At 41.8% G+C, this 20810-nt stretch overlaps 1 protein-coding gene and 1 long non-coding RNA gene across 2 annotated transcripts in view; one reads left to right on the forward strand and one right to left on the reverse strand.

Moving 5' to 3' along the window:
• LOC139076651 (uncharacterized) overlaps nt 1–20810 on the forward strand; it is a 52741-nt gene that overhangs the window by 30866 nt on the left and 1065 nt on the right. Inside the window, exon 2 of the long non-coding RNA XR_011528457.1 lies at nt 15627–15776. This is a non-coding gene — a long non-coding RNA (uncharacterized lncRNA). The remainder of the gene's footprint in view (nt 1–15626; nt 15777–20810) is intronic.
• TTN (titin) overlaps nt 1–20810 on the reverse strand; it is a 269108-nt gene that overhangs the window by 28822 nt on the left and 219476 nt on the right. Inside the window, exons 314-318 of the mRNA XM_070580292.1 lie at nt 3638–20743; nt 2755–3051; nt 2060–2647; nt 1647–1949; nt 1233–1529 (exon numbers count right to left, since the gene is read on the reverse strand). Coding sequence (XP_070436393.1) covers nt 1233–1529; nt 1647–1949; nt 2060–2647; nt 2755–3051; nt 3638–20743 — 18591 coding nt within the window. The remainder of the gene's footprint in view (nt 1–1232; nt 1530–1646; nt 1950–2059; nt 2648–2754; nt 3052–3637; nt 20744–20810) is intronic.

Consider the following 20810-nt stretch of genomic DNA (forward strand, 5'->3'; position numbering starts at 1 on the left):
AAACATTTCAATTTTACAAGCCACTCTTCTGTCCCAGAAGAAAGACTGTGAGCAAGCTCTATATCCCAACGACACTGTACTGGTTGCACAGGGACTTAAGTGCCTTTGAAATGTATTTGAAAGTCTATTGGGTGTTTTATTCCAGGGATGAAATGGGATGCAGTAGTTAGGGCATCATTGAAGAAGCTGCATTATACATTTTCTTTCATTCTCAGTTCTTCTTCCTCTTCCTCTAACTGCCTCCTCTAGTTTTTATTTTCCCTTCTCAGTTTGCTGGTATCCGAGTGTGGGTAGTTCATGTCAGACCCTTGAAGTCTCACTTCTCTACTCACAGAGCTACATATTTCATTGGACAGATTTTCTGCCAGGCTGCTTAGAACTTTTGAGAAACACAACAAAATTTGACTTGCTTCACAGTCTCACAAATACTGATTCAGTATCCACAAAGCCTGATTCACAAAAAGCTGCTCTGGGATTCTCAGCATGAGGATGGGAGTAGATACTTATGCCCAAACACCTTAGAGACTCCTCTTTGAAAATGGAGGACTTTTAGAAAAAGTGTCACAGGGTACTTAACTCTCATGAAATTTTAATTTTTAAACCACTCTTGAGATGAATGTACCATTTATTTTCCAGAATGGTCAAGTATGCGTATTTTGGACTGACAGCAATGTAGAGAGAGTTCTGGAGTGTGTCTGAATCCCTACCCTATCACGAATGAGCTGCTTGACGTTGGGGAAGTTACATAAGTTCTCTACACCTCAGTTTCTCTTCTGTAAAATGGGCTAATCTTATGGTTGTTAGGACTAAGGGAGAAAATTCGTGGAAGGTACCCAGTAAATGTTAGCTGCTGCTAATACTATCATCATTAACGCCTCTGTTTAGTCTTTCACTTTTAAGAAGAATAGTCTCTGGGAACTCAACCATGGTTTTAATTATTGATTCTGATAATTAAAAATAGAAGAGTGAAAACACCAAATCATACAATCAAAGAATCATGAAAGGCTGATGCTGGAAAGGCCTTTAGATATCCTGTAGTCCAAATCTCACATTTTACAGTTAAAAGAGGCCTGGAGAAGTTAAGGAATTTTCCTAACTCCCAGTTAGTTCATAATTTTCTCTAAAAATCTAAGGTGTGTAGTAAAAGTTATTCTATAGATTAGGATCAGAAAAAGTAAGAAAAAATATTGAGTTAAATTGTTATTGGGATTCAAAGTGCTTAAAATGCTTACCATAAGAATCAATGCATGTAACGGGGCCTACAACCTCGGATGGATTGCTGATGGAACCAATGGCATTCCTAGCAAAGACACGGAATTCGTACTGAGAATTCTGAGTCAAGCCAGAGACAATGAATTGAGTCTCAATAACATTGGTGAAGCTGGCCTTGGTCCATCTGCCATCTGGAAGGTCTCGTCTCTCAACAATGTAGCCTGTAATCTTGCTTCCTCCATCAAAAGCTGGTTGTTGCCATGAAAGGCTGACAGAGTTCTTTGAAATATCAGTGATACGGATGTTTCTTGGGGGTTCTGTGGTAATAAGAGAAAGCAGATTAGTGGCTCTTCTGTCAAGATTATTTTGCTTTGTGGAAATAAGATTTGCATTTTTAAGTAGCCAGAACCATCTTTCCCATGACAAATACATACCACAGGCATCAATGGCTAGGACTGGTTCGGAAGCATGGCTGGGCTTTCCAACACCAGCAGCATTTTCTGCATATACTCTGAATTCATAAATAAGTCCAGCACTGATTGTTGTGACTTTGAAGTGAGTTGTGCGGATGATCATTTTGTTGACTTTTTGCCATAAAATACTGTTTCTGTCTTTCATTTCCAGGTGATAACCTATAACTGCACTGCCTCCGTTGGATACTGGTTCATGCCAGCTCACAGTGATGCTTTCCTGAGTGACATTAGTGACCCATGGTGTAGATGGTGGTCCAGGTGTTGCTATAAGAGAGAGAAACCCATAGGTTAATACAGACATTTAAGACGTTTATTTTTTGACAATGAAATTATTAAATGAAAACCTGGGATCTTTGAAAAGCTTGACAACTTACTGTATGGGAGTTTGACAACCACACAAGCTGAATCTATGTGATCGCTGATGCCAAAGCGGTTTTCTGCCTTGATGCGGAATTGGTATTCTTCTCCTCTGGTCAGTTTCATGACTTTAATCGTGGTTCTTGCAACTGTTGCGGACACTTCAGTCCATACTGCAGTACTTGTCTCTCTCTTGAGTACGATATAATTGGTAACCTGACTTCCACCATCATACTTAGGTGGCTCCCATTTGAGAGTCACACTTTCTTCAGTTATATCACTAATAACAACAGGGCCAGTTGGGGGACCAGGCCTGTCCAGGACAATGATGTTAATGAAAGTTTTTGTTGTTCCACTAGAGTTGGCAGCAGTGATCTCATATCTTCCAGCATCAGCAGCAACACTTTCTTTGAGATTGATGGTGAGGTTCTCAGCAGTAATTTCAGTGTTAAATCTCATGGTTGCTTTCAGGGGGACACCATCTCTTGATAAGGTCACTTTGGGCAGTGGTTTTCCAGAAATTGGAATGTCAACTTTAAGGTTTGAACCAGCTCTGACATATACGGTTTGACTTGGGAAATTCTTCATATCGATTTCAGGTGGTTCTGAAAAATAAGAGTATGGCAGATGAAGGCAAAAAAGACTTTCTAAAAATTACCTTAAATCAATGTAAATAATTTCAAAGTTTGCTTCTACGTAAAATTGGACATACCTAGTTGCTCCTTAATAAGAACAGGAAGCAGAAGCTCTCTTGGGTCACTCAGACCAGCTTGATTTTCAGCAAACACCCGGAAAAAGTATTCAGAATTCTCCCTCAGACCAGAAACAACGTGATGGGTTGACTTGACCACTGCACATTTAAACCAATTTTTATGTCCTTTTTCTAGTGCTTCAACGATATAATGTACGATTCTGCTTCCACCATCGTGTTCTGGCTTCAGCCAGGTCAGGGAAACACTATCCTTGGATACACTTGTTACTCCAAGTTTTTCAGGTGGGCTTGGTTTTTCTGAAAAGTAAAACATCAAAAGAAAGGGAAGATTATGACAATTTTTTTTCCATATGTGTTCTTCCTGCATTGTGAAAAGAAAAATTTTAAACGAAGGCCATATATTTACTTTGATTTGAGTCTTTCTTACTTTTTATATGCCTAGTTTGTCTTCTGAACCAAGCAAAGCTTCCTCAGGCTTTGTCATTACATGTCATAGCCTGTCATGGCATTCAAATTCGAATTGTGTCAAATGACCAGATTAAATGATAAAGTTTATCCCAAATTTATTATGGGTATAAAAATGAAGAATGAGATGAACAATCTTGTAAGAAACTTCATCATACAATGTCTGCACACACTATATATGTACATATATGTGCAGTCAAATTCAATTATACTTAAATTCAACATATGTTATCCACTTCTAGCTATATCAATTTCTAAAATTTTTTTATCAGCAAAAAACTTTCTCTGTTAGAGATTTCATTTTATGTTATAGTATAAATTGTTTGACGTGTGGACCAAAAGCATTTAAGATTCAACAATAGTTAGAATGAGGAAAATTAATATGGATATGTAGATTTTCTTTGTTCTTAAAACATACCTGTTATTTTTACTCCATCCTTTGTTTCAGCTGGTACACCAACACCAAACTCGTTTTGTCCAGAGACTCTGAAGTAGTAAATCGCCCCTTCTTGTAAGTTGGTAACTTTGTAGGAGAGGCGGTTACAGTTGTTGGTCACAGAGACCCATGCTTTCTTACTGGCCTCACGTTTTTCTATGTGGTAATTCTTCACTGGTGCTCCACCATCATTTTCAGGAACATCCCAGGATAACACTGCAGACTCTTTGGTGACATCGTGTACAGAAATATTAGCCGGAGGTCCAGGAGAATCTAAAACCTTGACAACTAAGGTGAGCGAAGCAGCACTCAAAATATTCTGAATCGTTAATGTGTATTTTCCAGAATCATTTCTGTTGGCATTTTCAATAGTAAGTGATGTACGAGAGTCTGTGGAATCAATATAGGCTCTAGTGCGGAGGTCAGTGTCTGGCTTACTCCACGAGACATTGGGTACTGGTCTTCCTCGGAAAGGCACAGTCACAGTAAATGAGGCACCGGCCTTGACAATCAAGGTCTTCTTCATCTCACTGTCAAGATCAAATACAGGTTCTTCTTCTCTTTCCTTTGCTATCTGGGGATCGGAGCTATCACTGGGATCACTAGCACCGACCTTATTGATGGATCTTACTCTGAAAACGTATTCAGCTCCTGTTGTTAGTCCACTTATTGTATATTCTGTGCCTCTTAAGTTCTGAATGGCAGTTTTCCAGTCAGTTTCATCAGACGTTTTATATTCCACAGTGTATCCGGTTACTGGGGCCCCACCATCAAATAAGGGCTTAACCCAGCTAATAGTTATATTTGTCTTGCCTGAGTCCACAATTTTGGGTTTAGCTGGAGGAGATGGTAAGAACACTGGATCTTCTGCCCGAATTAAGGGAGAGGCTTCGCTTGGAAGGCTTAGGCCAGCAGCATTTTCTGCATAAACCTGATACTCATATTCACATCCTTCCCGAAGTCCTGTTGATTTCACTCTCAGATCATAAACTGGTCTTTTGTTTACACGCACCCATCGTACGCTGTTTTTCTCTCGCCTTTCTATTATATATCCAGAAATTTCACTACCTCCATCACTCTCAGGTCTTGACCAGCAAAGTGTCATGGAATCTTTGGTCACAGAGGTAATTTCCAAAGATGTGGGTGGACTTGGAACTGTAAATGGATCTAGTGCCTTTACAGCCACACTCTCGAGGGGCTCACCAACACCGTATTTATTAACACCTGTTACTCTAAAGATGTATTCATTGCCTTTGAGTAACTTGGTTACTTTACAGGATGTTGTCCTTAACTCTCCTTCACATATTGTCCATGCAAGGCGGCTTGTTTCACGTTTTTCTACAATGTAATAGTCAATATCTGCACCACCATTTTCTTGGGGCGGTCCCCAGGAAAGAGAGCATTTCTCAGCAGTGAGACCATATATTTCAAGTGGTCCGGCTGGTGGGCCAGGCTTATCAAGTACCTTGCAATTGACTGCCACAGAACGAGTTCCTGCAACATTCTTCAGTGTTAGTATGTATTGCCCAGTGTCTCGTCTAACACAGTCTTTCACTGTTAACAAAGTATTATAGTCCGTTGAGACAATTTCTGTTCTTGCTCTTTCTTCAATTTCTACACCATCCTTGGCCCAGGAAATTACTGGCAGAGGTCGCCCTGCAATGTCTGCATTTATCTTAAGAACCTCTCCAGCTTTGACAACAATAACATCTCGGAACTTGACATCCATCATAATTCTTGGAGCCTCAACATCATCTTTAACAGTAATCGGTCCAGTGGATTCAGATGGTTCACTAACAGAGTCGGCAGCATTCTTTGCAAAAACCCGGAATTCATAACGTTGATCTTCAGTAAGTTCAGTTACTTCAAAGTATGTTTCTTGTACATTAGTAAAATTGCACTTCAGCCACCGGCCATCTGGTAGTTCTCTACGTTCAATAATGTATCCTGTGATCTTAGCTCCACCGTCATAATGTGGCTTAGACCATTTAAGTGACACTGATTTTCTTGTGATATTTGTGACTTCAGGTTGTCCAGGAGGGTCACAAGGATCTCTTGCAGGGACTGGTTCACAAGACTTGCTGCATTTACCAATTCCAGCAATATTCTCAGCATATACACGATACTCATACATCAGTCCTTCGTCAAGGCCAGAGACTTTCATTTGAGTATCAGCAATGAGGATTTTATTTGCTTTTGACCAAAGAATGCTGCTTCTTTCTTTATACTCAAGGTGATAGCCAATTACTTGACTTCCTCCATCATTAACTGGCACTTGCCAGGTTACAATCATGGTAGATTTCGTGGCATGCACAACTTTAGGAGTACCAGGAGGACCTGGGGGGCTGAATGGATACTCTGCAACAACAGCTGGAGAGTCACTGTAGGTGCTCTTTCCATAGCGGTTTTCTGCACAGACACGGAACTGATACTCACTTCCTGTTGTCAGGCGAACTATTTTAATAGATGTTCTCGCAACTGCTTGTGAAACTACATGCCAAGTTGTAGAAGTGGTTTCTCTCTTTTCAACGATGTAATTGCTAATTTGGCAGCCACCATCATATTCTGGAGGATTCCAAGAAATGGTTATATTGTCACAACTGACCTCGTCAATATGTATAGGTCCTGGAGGTCCTGGTCTGTCAAGGACAATTACAGTAATAGGAACTGTTATGGATCCAGCACTGTTTGAAACAGATAATTCGTAAGTTCCAACATCTTCTCTTGAGGCTTCCTTAATAGATAGTGATGTTACAGTCTTTGAAGAAGAAACATTGACTCTAGTTGTTTCTCTTAGAGTCTGACCATCTTTTTTCCAGCTTACAGTAGCTTGAGGTCTTCCTTTATATGGAACATCAATCTTAAGTTGGTCTCTAGCCTTTACATTGAAAGTATGGAAAGGAAGCTCAACTGAAGGCTTTATTTCAATATCCCTTGCAATTACTGGCACTCCAAGTTGTCTTGGATCACTTCTTCCTTTTTCATTAACAGCAGCTACCCTGAAGATATACTCTTCTCCTGAAGTTAGGCCAGATATAGTTGCTTCTAGAGTCTTAACTTGTGTGCAAGTGCTCCATTTTTCACTCCCTTTAGTCTGCATTTCAACCACATAACCAGTAATTTTGCTGCCACCGTCACTTTCTGGTTTCTCCCACTTAATTGTAGCTGTGTTACTGGTCACATCAACAAGAGTTACTCTTCCAGGTGGGAGGGGTGGTTCAGAAGCTTTAACGGGTTCACTTGTTTCAGCTGGCAAACCAATCCCGTATTCATTGCAAGCCAAGACTCGGAAGTAGTAAGAACATCCTTCTTGTAGATTTTCAATTTTAAAAGTAGTCTTAGTGCAATTGTTTGTAACAGTAGCATAGGCTTTTCTTGTAGTTTCTCGTTTTTCGACAATGTAGTTTGTAACCTTGGCTCCACCATCGATAAGTGGTGGTTCCCAAGACAATGTCACCGAGTCTTTCTTCACATCTTTTACACTCAAATTCACGGGGGCACTTGGTGAGTCAAGGACTCTGACGTTAACAAAAGCTGTTTTAGAGCCACTGTTATTTTCTAGTGTCAGATTATATCGACCGCTGTCAAATCTGGTAACATTATCGATCACCAACATTGTGTATGAGCTGGTCACCTCAATCTGGGCCCTCTCAGTGAGAATGCCTTCGGCTTTTTCCCATTTAACTTCAGGTTCTGGTCGACCTTTGATAGTGACAAATAAGCGTAAAGTAGCACTTGCACGCAGAATGACCATCTTTCTGAGATCAGCATCAAGTTCTATTTCTGGTGGCTCTAACCTGTCTTTAGCAACAACTGAACCAGGTATAGTTGCAGGTTCACCTACACCTTCAGAATTGATGGCACAAATGCGGAAGTTATATTCAGTATTTTCTTTAAGGTTGGTCACTGTGAACTGCTTTCCTTGTAATCCTGTTGGTGGAGTGGAAGTCGTCCATTCATCAGCAGTGGCTTCTTTGACTTCAACAACGTAGCCCTTAACAGGGGCACCACCATCATAAATTGGCTTATTCCATGCCAGGGAGACAGAAGATCTGGAAGTGTCTGTCACTTTTGGATTACTTGGTGGACCTGGTGGATACAAAGCATCACATGCACGGTAGAAAACAGATGGCTCGCTGGGTTCACCCACACCAGCTGCATTTTCAGCAGCAACTCTGAATTCATAGGAATGACCTTCGGTAAGCCCAGTTACCCTGAATCGGAGATCTGTTAGTGTTTTCTTGTTGCACTTGGTCCATCTAACGCCTTCCTTATCTCGTTTTTCAAGAATGTATCCCTCAATTTCAGCACCTCCATCATCCACTGGGCGTGCCCACGTTACTACCATAGAATCTTTGGTGATTGCTGAGACTTCAGGTGGTGAAGGAGGACCTGGTGGTTTATAAGGATTACGAGCTATAACAGGTTCAGATTCCAAAGGCTCTCCAACTCCATATTTATTCACAGCCATGACACGGAAAATGTACTCATTTCCAGGAAGAAGTTTAGTGACTTTGTAGTTAAGGGCCTGTACCTCAGTTGAAACCTGGGTCCATGAGAGTCTGCTTGTCTCTCTCTTTTCAATGATGTAATGTGAAATATTAGCACCACCATCTTGCAAAGGTGGGTTCCATGCCAAGTAACATTTTTCAGCAGTAACCCCAGAAACTTTCAGAGGCCCTTCAGGAGGCCCTGGCCTGTCAAGTACCTTTACAGTGATTGGTATAGACTTTGTACCACCAACATTGCTGAGTTTCAGAATATATTGTCCTCCATCAGTACGTATACAGTCTTTGACAACAAGAGTTGTTTTCTGAATAGTAGACTTAATTTCCATCCTAGCAGCTGTTTCTTCAAGCTCTTTTCCGTCTTTTAACCAAACAATATCAGGTATGGGTTTGCCGCGGATATCAGCTTCCAGGACAAAAGTCTCTCCTGCATGAACAACGATAACATCTTTATATTTTGGATCCAGTGAGGCATTTGGTGCATCAATTTCATCTCTTGCAGTAATGGCACCAGTGCTTTCAGATGGTTCACTAAAGTTGCCTGCTGCATTTCTTGCAATTACTCTAAATTCGTATCTTTGGTCTTCTACAAGTCCACTCACTGTAAATTCAGTTTCTAATACATTGGTAAAGCTGGCTTTCATCCAACGGCCATCAGGTAGGTCTTTCTTTTCTACAATATAACCTGTTATTTTGCTGCCACCATCATAGGCAGGTTTCTTCCATTTCAGTGTGACATTGTTTCTTGTAATAACAATGGCTTCAGGGCGACCAGGTGGGTCACATGGATCACGGGCAACAAAGCATTCTGACACTTTGCTAGGCTTGCCGATGCCAACAATATTTTCAGCAGAAACTCTGAACTCATACTCAATGCCTTCATCAAGGCCAGTTGTTTTGAATTTGGTGTCTGGAATGGGAGTCTTATTTAATTTGATCCATAAAATGCTGTTCTTTTCTTTCTGTTCAAGATGGTAGCCAATAACTTTACTACCTCCGTCATTAACTGGCTCATGCCATTGCACAAGCATTTGATCTTTTGAGACTGATGTCACAAAAGGAGTTCCAGGTGGTCCAGGTTCTTTAAATGGATATTGTACAATAACTGGTTTAGAATCCAGGTGGGTACTTTTTCCATACCTGTTTTCTGCAAAAATTCTAAACTGGTACTCAGTGCCTGTTTTCAGTTTGGCTATTTTAATTGTTGTTCTTGCAACTGTTGCTGATACCGTTTGCCAAGTGGTGGTGGTTGTATCTCGCTTCTCTACAATGTAGTTGCTTATTTGGCACCCACCAGTATAGGCTGGAGGTTCCCAAGATATGACCACAAAGTCTGCACTAACTTCATCAAACCGAACTGGTCCAACTGGAGGTCCAGGCTTTTCCAAAACAATAATGCTGAGATTTTCTGTTGCTGTACCGGCAATATTTGTTGCTGTTATGGTATACTTTCCAAAATCATCTTTGTTAGTTTCTTTAATGTGCAAAATAGTTGAATTAGCTGTTTCCTCAACATTTACTCTTGTTGTCTGTTTAAGAGGCTCACCATCTTTGACCCATGAAATTTCAGGTCTTGGTCGGCCAATAACTGGAATTTCAATTTTAAGATCTTCTCCAGCTTGGACACTATATGTGTTAAATGGTAACTTGAAACTAGGCGGTATGGTCAAGTCCTTGGCTATGACAGGAACACCAAGCACTCTTGGATCGCTTCTTCCTTTCTCATTATAAGCCTTGACACGGAAGTGATATTCTTGTCCAGAACTCAAACCAGTAATAACTGCATTACAGACTTTGGATTCAGCCACAACACTCCATTTTTCAGTTCCTTTGGGCTGCATTTCAACAACATACCCCAGGATTCTGCTCCCACCATCATGTTCAGGTTTCTCCCACATAAGCGATGCACTGGTCTGGGACACATCAGTGAGTGTAACCTTTCCTGGTGGGGAAGGAGGTTCAGCAGCTTTCACAGCATCAACAGTTTCCACTGGAACGCCAACTCCAAATTCATTTTCAGCCATAACTCTAAAGTAATAAATGGCCCCTTCTGTAAGATTCTCAACTTTAAGGCTTGTTTTGCTGCATTTATTACTCACATTAGCATATGCTTTTCTGGTTGACTCACGTTTGTCAATAACATAGTTCTTGACCTTTGCGCCCCCATCAATCATGGGTGGTTCCCATACAAGAATGACAGAATCTTTTTTCACTTCTTTGACTGCCAAATTCTGTGGTGGTCCTGGAGTGTCAAGAACTTTCACAGTTACAAAAGCAGATTTAGATCCACTGCTATTTTCCAGCTTGAGAATGTATTTTCCAGCATCATTTCTATCACAGTTATCTATTGATAGTTGGGTATAGTTTACTCCCTTTTCAATTTGGACCTTGTCTGTGAATTCACCTTCCTCTCGAGACCAAGTGATGTCAGGTGTTGGACGACCTTTGAATGGAATGTGAATTCTGGCAGATCCACCAGCTCTTACAACAATTCCTTTCCTTAATTCAGAGTCAAGGTCCAGTTCAGGTGCTTCGAGTTTATCTTCTGGTTTCACAGTACCAGGAACTGACGTAGCCTCACCTAAACCAACTTTATTGAGGGCACAGACTCGTATTTTGTACTCTTGGTGTTCAGTGAGTTTTGAAATTTCAAATCGAGTGGCTTTCAGGCCAGTCTGTGGAGTAACTATTTGCCATTCTTCTTCATCTGCTTTACATATTTCTACTACATATCCCAGGATCTCACTGCCACCATCATAGATGGGTTTACCCCAGGTAAGTGTAATTGAATTTTTAGTGGTGTCTACAACATGTGCATTGATGGGTGGGCCAGGTTTGAACACAGGATCGCAAGCCTTATAATAAACTGTAGCTGGACTCGGTTCTCCAACTCCAGCAGCATTTTCTGCAGAGACTCTGAATTCGTACTCATGATCTTCTGTTAATCCTGTTACTCTTAGGCGCAAATCTGTAATGCGGCGTTTATTACATTTTATCCACCTAATGCCACTTCTGTCTCTTTTCTCTACAATGTAACCAATAATCTCACTTCCACCATCACTATCTGGACGGTTCCAACAGACAGTCATGGAGTCCTTGGCAGTGTTTGTGACTTCCAAGCTTTTTGGTGGTCCAGGAAGCACAAATGGATTTTTCATTAGTACTGGTGCAGATTCCAAAGGCTCTCCAACCCCATATTTGTTGACAGCCATTATACGGAAAATATATTCATTCCCTTCTAAGAGTTTGGTAATTTTCAGGGAGTTGGTCACAACTTCTGAAGCAACAACAGTCCAGGCAAGTCGACTCGTTTCTCTCTTTTCAACAACATAGTGAGAAATGTCACTGCCACCATCTTGAAGTGGTGGAGACCATGTTAAATTGCATTTTTCAGAAGTGACTCCGGTAACCTGGACTGGCCCTTCTGGAGGTCCTGGTCTATCTAATACTTTGACATTTACTGGGAATGACTTAGAACCTGCAACATTGGAAGCTCTTAAAATATACTGTCCACCATCAATTCTAATGGCATCCTTTACGATAAGTAAAGCTTTGAAATCTGTGTTCTTTATTTCACACCTAGCAGATTCTTCAATTTCCTTATCTCCTCTTAACCACTCAATGGTAGGTAGGGGCTTTCCATGAACATCAGCCTCAAGCCTGAATGTTTCTCCAGCATTTACCACAATTGTGTCTCTGAATTTTGGATCCATTGAAATTCTTGGAAGTTCAACCTCATCCTTGGCAGTTATTGGTCCAGTACTGTCGGAGGGTTTACTTATTGTACCAGCTGCATTCTTTGCAATAACTCTGAATTCATATCTTTGATCTTCAGTAAGACCTGACACAGTAAATTGAGTTTCAATGACATTTGTGAAGCTAGCTTTCATCCAACGACCCTCAGGCAAATCACGTTTCTCTACAATGTAACCCGTGATCATACTTCCACCATCATATGCAGGTTTGGTCCATTGTAAAGTGATTTCATTTCTTTTAACCATTATTGCTTCTGGGGTTCCTGGTGGGTCACAGGGATCTCTGGCTACATAGCATTCGGAATTCTTGCTTACTTTGCCTACACCAACAATATTTTCAGCATAAACTCTGAATTCATATTCAATGCCTTCTTCAAGATTGACTGCTTTAAACTGGGTGTCATGAATAATAGATTTGTTGACTTTTGTCCACAAAATACTATTTCTTTCCTTTTTCTCAAGGTGGTAACCTATGACTGGGCTTCCACCATTATTGATTGGTTCATGCCACTGTACAACCATGGAGTCTTTGGAAGTGGTTGTGACAAATGGTGTGCCTGGAGGCCCTGGTTCTTTGTAGGGATATTGAGCTACAATTGGATCAGACTCCAAGGCAAAGCTTTGTCCATATCTGTTTTCAGCGAATATTCTGAATTGGTATTCTGTACCAGTTTTCAGTTTGGTCACTTTGAGTGTAGTTCTGGCAACAGTAGCAGAAACAGTATCCCATACTGTGGTGGTTGTATCTCTTTTCTGAACAATATAGTTGGTGATCTGGCAGCCCCCTGTATATAGCGGAGGGTTCCAAGATAATGTAATACTTTCAGAGCTGACTTCATCGAATTTAACAGGTCCTTTTGGAGGATCAGGTTTATCTAGAGTTATAATTTCAATAGATGCTGTTTTCTGACCAACAACATTAGCAACCGTGATTCCATAATGTCCACCATCATCCTTATGAGTTTCTTTAATACTGAGTACAGTAAGGTCAAGTGAATCAGTAACATTGATTCTTGTAGTCTGCTTCAGAGGAAGATCGTCCTTAGTCCAGGTAACGGTTGGCTTAGGACGTCCAGAAATTGGCACTTCTATTTTCAAATCCTGGCCAACCTGTACACTATAACTGTGGAATGCAGGTCTTACATCTGGCTCAATGACCAGATCTTTGGCAACTATTGGAACTGCAAGGGACCTAGGATCACTTCTCCCCTTTTCATTTACAGCAACAACTCTAAAAAGATATTCTTCTCCCTGAGTTAGGTTGGTAATTACTGCTTCGAGGGACTTGACACGAGCACACTCTGACCATTTCTCACTGTGCTTAGCTTGCATTTCCACAATATACTGAATGATTTTACTTCCACCATCATGTTCAGGCTTTGTCCAACTCAAGGAGACACTATTTCTGGTGACATCATCCACAGTTATTTTTCCTGGAGGTTGTGGGACTTCTGCAACCTTAACTGGATCAGCAGTGTGGGCGGGAAGGCCAATACCAAACTCGTTCTCAGCTGTGACTCTAAAGTAATAACTGCAACCTTCTTGGAGTTGGTCGATTTTCCAAGAATTCTTATGGCAATTTGTTACAACTGCAGCATACGATTTTCTTGTGGCTTCACGTTTCTCAACAATGTAATTTTTTATTTTGGATCCCCCATCCAACAAAGGTGGTTCCCACGTAATTGAAACCGAGTCTTTAGTGATTTCTGTGACTTTCAGGTTAACAGGTGGACTTGGTGTGTCCAGGACCCTCACGGTAACAAAGGCAGACTTTGTTCCACTGCTGTTTTCTAATGTGAGAGTGTACTTTCCACTATCATATCGGTTGACATTGTCCAGAACAAGAGAGGTGAAACTGCTAGTGACATCAATTATAGCTGCATCTCGGATTTCACCATCCATCTTCCCCCATTTAACTTCTGGTGTAGGACGACCTTTAATAGGAACAAATAACCTTAAAGAGCCACCTGCCCTTATATTTATAATTTTCCTTAGTTCTAGGTCAAGATCAATGTCTGGGGCTTCCAGTTTTTCTTCAACTATAACAGGTCCAGGGACATCAGCATGTTCTCCAACTCCAGCTTTATTAACAGCACAGATACGGAAGTTGTATTCATGCTTTTCCAACAGCTTCTCTACTTCTATATTTGTTTTATTGATTCCAGTTGGTGGAGTGCACATTGTCCATTCGCCAACACTCACATCACATTTTTCAACAATGTATCCTTGGATTTCACAGCCACCGTCATATATTGGTTTGCTCCAAGAAAGGAAGACAGAAGACCTGGTAATATCTATGACTTTGGGATTGTTTGGAGGTCCTGGTTTATAAATAGGATCACAAGCCTTTTGGTAAGCGGAAGGTGGGCTTGGTTCACTAAGTCCAGCGGCGTTCTCGGCTGAGACTCTGAATTCATAATTGTGATTTTCTAAGAGTCCAGTTACTCTCAAGCGCAATTCCCCAATCAGACGTTTGTGGCATCTTGTCCATCGAACGCCCTCCTTATCCCGTTTTTCAAGAACATATCCAAGTATTTCACTGCCACCGTCAGATGCTGGCCTTTCCCATACAACAATCATTGAGTCCTTGGTCACTGTGGTGATTTCTGGAGCCTTTGGTGCATCTGGCACTACAAATGGATTCTTGGCCATTACTGGCTCAGATTCAAGAGGTTCGCCAACACCATATTTGTTTACAGCCATTATACGGAAAGTATATTCATTGCCTTCCAGAAGCTTAGTAACCTTGCAGCTGAGAGTTTGCACATTGGCATCAACCACAGTCCAAACTAAGCGGCTGGTTTCTCTTCTTTCCACAATATAATTTATGATGTCACTCCCACCGTCCTGTAGTGGGGGTTTCCAAGCTAGAGTGCATTTTTCTGCAGTAACTCCTGATATGACAACAGGTCCTTCAGGTGGCCCTGGTCTATCAAGAACTTTAACATTTACGGTAACTGATCTCTCTCCTGCAACATTTTTGGCCTTCAATATGTAATTTCCACTGTCGATGCGTACTGCATCCTTTACACTGAGACTGGTGGCAAAGTCAGTGCTCTTTATTTCTAATCGAGCTGTATTTGAAAGCTCCTGATCACCTTTTATCCATTGAATGGTTGGTATTGGTTTGCCATAAATATCTGCATCAATCCTGAATAACTCACCAGCATGAACCACAATTGTGTCTTTATATTTTGGATCCATACTTATTCGTGGTGGATCTACCTCGTCTCTTGCTGTTATTGCTCCTGTGCTTTCTGAAGGCTCACTAAACACTCCTGCAGCATTTCGAGCTATAACCCGGAACTCATATCTATGATCTTCAACTAGGCCAGTTACTTCAAATTGAGTGTCAATAACATTTGTAAAACTGGCTTTCATCCAACGGCCGTCAGGCAATTCTTTCTTTTCAACAACATAACCAGTGATCTTGCTTCCACCATCATAAGTGGGTTTCTTCCACTGAAGAGTCACAGAATTCCGTGTGACCATGATTGCCTCTGGCCGCCCTGGTGGATCACATGGGTCACGCGCTACATAGCATTCTGACACTTTACTTGGCTTGCCGATGCCCACGATATTTTCTGCGGAGACTCTAAATTCATATTCAATGCCTTCATCGAGGCCAGTTGTTTTAAATCTGGTGTGAGGAATAGGTGTTTTATTCAACTTAACCCAGAGGATGCTATTTCTTTCCTTGCGTTCTAGATGATAGCCAATGACTTTGCTGCCTCCATCACTGACTGGCTCATTCCACTGTACTTCCATGCTGTCCTTGGAGGAGAGGGTTACGAATGGTGTCCCAGGAGGACCAGGAACTTTGAATGGATACTGGGCTACAATAGGCTCTGAAGTGAGGTAGGTACTCTTTCCATATCTGTTTTCAGCTGCAATCCTAAACTGATATTCACATCCAGTCTTTAATCTGGAAGCCTTTATCGTTGTCCTTGCAACAGTAGCTGACACAATTTGCCAGACAGTTGTGGAAGTGTCTCGTTTTTCTACAATGTAATTATTGATAGAACTTCCCCCATCATACTTAGGTGGGCCCCAGGAAAGAGTAATACTATCAGCTGTCACTTCATCCATTTTAACTGGTCCAGTTGGAGGCCCTGGTTTGTCAAGAACAATAATGTTAAGGGTTTCAGTGGCTTCACCAGCTGAGTTAGTCAGTTTAACTGTGTAATGTCCAACATCTTCTCGGCAGGCTTCCTTTATTGTCAGTAGTGAATTATTTTCTGTGCTCTCTGCGTTTACTCTAGTTGTCTGTTTCAGTGGCACATCATCTTTATGCCATGTTACAGCTGGCGTAGGGCGTCCAATGAATGGAACATCAACTTTTAGGTCTTCACCTGCCAGTACAGTGAAAGTATTGAAAAGGAGTTTGAAGGCTGGTGGAATGACAAGATCCTTGGCAATTACTGGCACACTCAGTTGTCTAGGATCACTGATGCCCTTTTCATTCTGAGCTGAAACACGGAAAGAGTATTCTTCACCCTGAATTAATCCAGTTATAGTGGCTTCGGTGACTTTGACTGTGGCACATGTGACCCATTTGTCACTGCCTTTGCTCTGCATCTCTACAATGTAACCTAGAATTCGACTGCCTCCGTCATGCTCTGGTTTCTCCCATGAGAGTGACACGCTGTTTCTTGTGACATCCACCAAAGTTATTTTTCCTGGAGGAAGAGGTCGTTCTGATGCTTTCACAGATTCTGCGGTTTCAGCAGGCAGCCCGATGCCATATTCATTTTCAGCGAGAACCCTGAAATAGTAACTGCAGCCTTCTTGAAGCTGGTCTACCTTCCAGGAAGTCTTGTGGCAATTTGTTGCAACAGTTGAATATGCCTTTCTTGTTGATTCCCGCTTTTCAACAATATAGTTCTTTATTTTTGAACCTCCGTCAAGGAGAGGAGGCTCCCATGTCAATGTGACAGATGTTTTAGTGACCTCCTTTACCTTGAGATCCTGTGGAGGGCCTGGTGTATCTAGTACCCTGACATTGACAAATGCCGACTTGCTGCCTGAGCTGTTTTCTACAGTTAGGATATATTTGCCACTGTCGAATCTGTTTACATTTCCAACAATAAGCAGCGTATAAGAGCTGGTGGATTCAATGCTAGCTTTATCTAAAGATTCTCCATGTTCCCGGGTCCACTTCACCTCAGGTGCAGGCCTTCCTTTGATTGGAACAAAAAGTCTCAGGGTACAGCAAGCTCTTATAGTAACAACTTTGCGCAGGTCAGCATCCAGTTCAATCTCTGGAGGCAGCATCCTCTCTTCAGCCTTGGGAGTTCCAGGAACAAGTGCAGGTTCCCCAATTCCTTCAGAATTCATGGCATAGATGCGGATTTTATATTCCTGATTCTCTGTGAGGTTGGTGATGGTGTAAGAAGTTGCCTTGAGCCCAGCTGGTGGAGTGACAATCTTCCATTCATCTTCCTCTGGCAGGGCAATCTCGACCATGTACCCAGTGATTTCGGAGCCACCATCATAGATAGGTTTATTCCAAGCAATTGAAATGGATGATCTGCTTGTATCCAGAACACGTGGGTTACCTGGTGGGCCAGGTTTATACACAGTATCACAAGCTTTATAAAACGGACTGGTAGGACTTGGTGCACTAATTCCAGCAGCGTTTTCAGCCATAATCCTGAACTCATATTCATGTCCCTCTGTCAGTCCAGACACTTTATATCTTAAATCGGTAAGAGTTCTTTTGTTGCATTTCACCCAGCGTTGCCCGGCCTTATCACGCCGTTCCACGATATAATTGATGATTTCACTTCCGCCATCAGAGTCAGGATGTCCCCAGCAGACAACCATTGAATCTTTAGTAATAGCTGTAACTTCAGGGTTTTTGGGTGGATCAGGGCGTCCAAAAGGATCTACTGCAAGCACAGGCTCTGATTCCAGTGGCTCTCCAACTCCATATTTATTTACAGCCATGACACGGAATATGTATTCATTGCCTTTCAAGAGTTTAGTGACCTTTAGTTTTGTTACTTGAACTTCTGAGGCTACATTTGTCCATGCCAATCTGCTAGTTTCACGTTTCTGAACTACATAATGCTCAATTTTGGCACCTCCATCATCTAGTGGAGGCAACCATGACAACACACATTTTTCTGACGTTACTTCAGATACAGCTAAAGGTCCTTCAGGTGGGCCTGGTCTATCAAGAACTTTGACATTGAAAATATGTTTAGCAAAACCACCAGGATTAGTCGCAGTAAGGGTATAGGCACCACCATCCCTTCTTGATGAATCCTTGTTTACCAGATTAGTAGAGAAATCTGCAATTTTAATTTCTAATTTTGCTGTGCCTTCAAGCTCTTTTCCATCTTTGGTCCATGTCATTGTTGGAGGTGGGCGACCTGAAACATCAGCTTCCAGCTTAAATGCTTCGCCTGCTTTTAATATAACTGTGTCCTTAAATTTAACGTCCACCATTATCCTTGGTGCTTCAATGTCATCCCTGCATGTGATAGCATCTGATGGCTCAGATGGTGGACTAATAGCCCCAGCAGCATTTTTGGCAATCACACGGAATTCATATGCAGCATCTTCTGTTAGGCCACTGACTGTAAATTCGTTCTCCAAAATGTTGCTGAAGTTGGCCTTTAGCCACCGTCCGTTAGGAAGATCTCTCTTTTCAACTATATAACTGGTAATTTTAAAGCCTCCAGTATATTCAGGCTTAGCCCATTTAAGTGTCACTGTGTGTCTAGTAATATTTAGAGGAACTGGTTTCCCAGGTGGGTCAATGGGATCCAAAGCAAATGCAGGTTCAGATGGCTTGCTTGGCTTGCTTTTGCCTGCCATGTTTTCTGCAATCACTCGGAATTCATAAGCAATACCATCTGTAAGTCCACTTGATTTGAAAATGTTGCCTGGTACTAATGCTTTGCTCACAGTCTCCCAGAGAATACCATTTCGTTCTTTTCTTTCAATGTGATATCCTAAAATGGGGCTTCCACCATCAGAAAGAGGCTCATGCCAGCTAATTGTTATTGAATCTTTGGTAACTGCAGTTACCTGAGGGGTACCTGGAGGCCCAGGAACCTTAAACGGATAATTAGCAACTATAGATGCTGATGTGATGCCTGGTCCAACTCCGTATCTGTTTTGAGCTTTAACCCGGAATTGATACTCCATTCCGGTAGTAAGACGAGTGGCTTTATAGGTAGTGCGTATAACGGTGGTTGCTAACTCGACCCATGTAGTACTGTCAGTCTGTCGCATTTCTACTACATAGTTGCTTATTGGTACACCTCCGTCATTCTCAGGTGGGTCCCAAGAGAAGGTTACAAAATCAGATGAAACTTCATCGAATTTGATTGGTCCAGTAGGTGGCCCTGGGATATCATGGACTTGAATGGTGATGACATCACCAACCTCTCCTACAATGTTCTTTGCTGTTAAAGGATAGGGCCCGCTGTCACTTCTCACACACTCGTTGATATTTAAGATGGTTGAGGTTGCTGTGTTTTCAAAATTAACTCTCTGTGTCTGTTTAAGTATTTGGTCTCCTTTTTTCCACGTAACTGTGGGCTTTGGTCGACCAAGCACTGGAATTTCAACTTTGATGTTGTCACCAGCTTTGGCAATGACTAATTTCTGATAAATGCCACGGAGGTCCAGTTCTGGAAGCATTGTCTGCTCCTTGACAATGACAGGTCTGCTTTCTCTAGGGGCACTTCTCCCTGCGCTGTTCACTGCCATCACTTGGAAGGTATATTCTTCCCCTTCAGTTAGATTCCTCACGACACATTCCAATCCCTTCACGGTTGTGATGTGGGTCCACTGGTCAGAGCCTTTTCTCTGGGCTTCAATCACGTAGCCAGTGATCCTACTGCCACCATCATGTTTTGGTTTAGGCCACGCCAGGCTCACTGTGCTCTTAGTTATGTCCATAATGTTAAGACTGTCTGGTGGTGATGGTGCTTCAGAGGCTTTTACAGGTTCTGTTGTTTCTGTTGGCTCGCCGATTCCATATTCATTTTCTGCCATCACTCTGAAGAAGTATTCACATCCTTCAGACAAGCCGGTAACTTTATATGTGCATTTATGGCACTTAGTGGTGACTGTGGAGTAAGATTTCCGTGTTGCTTCTCGTTTCTCCACAATATAGTTTGTTATACGTGAGCCCCCATCTATCAGAGGGAGGTCCCAGTGGAGGGTGACACTGTCCTTTGTGATGTCAGTAGGCTTCAGGTTAAGGACTGGTCCTGGTGTATCCAAGACTCTGACGTTAACGAAGCCACTTTTCTTCCCAGCAGGGTTTTCGATGGTCATCACAAATTTACCAGTGTCATATCTGTTACATTCTGGGATAATCAGAAGAGTAAATGATTCTGTATTTTCAATGTTAGCTCTGTTTTTAAGGTTGATGTCATCTTTGGTCCATGTCACTTCAGGAGCAGGACGACCTTTAATTGGCACAAATATTCTAATACTGAGTCCTGCTCGAACAACAAGTGTTCTTCGAAGCTCAGCATCTAGTTCGAAATCAGGAGCCATTTCTCGTTCTACAATTTCTACATCTGGAATCACTGCTGGCTCCCCAACACCTGCGTCATTGATGGCACTGATTCTAAAATTGTATTTTTCTTTAGTCTGAAGATCAGGGACAACAAACTCAGTGATTCTGAGGGCAGTTCCTGTTGTATCTTTTATCCAGGCCTCATCTCCTACTTTTTGATGCTCCACGACGTAGCCAGTGATTTCAAGTCCACCATCATAATGAGGCTTGCCCCATGCCAAAGAAGCAGATTTCTTGGTAGTATCAGTGACACGTGCATTCGAAGGTGGTCCTGGGGGATCTGAAAAAGAAACAAAGACACAAAAGTGTATATTAAGAATTTGGCTTTTGGCTACATTATATAAAAT

Source organism: Equus przewalskii, chromosome 17 (genome assembly GCF_037783145.1).
Source record: "Equus przewalskii isolate Varuska chromosome 17, EquPr2, whole genome shotgun sequence".
NCBI classification, from domain to species: Eukaryota; Metazoa; Chordata; class Mammalia; order Perissodactyla; family Equidae; genus Equus; species Equus przewalskii.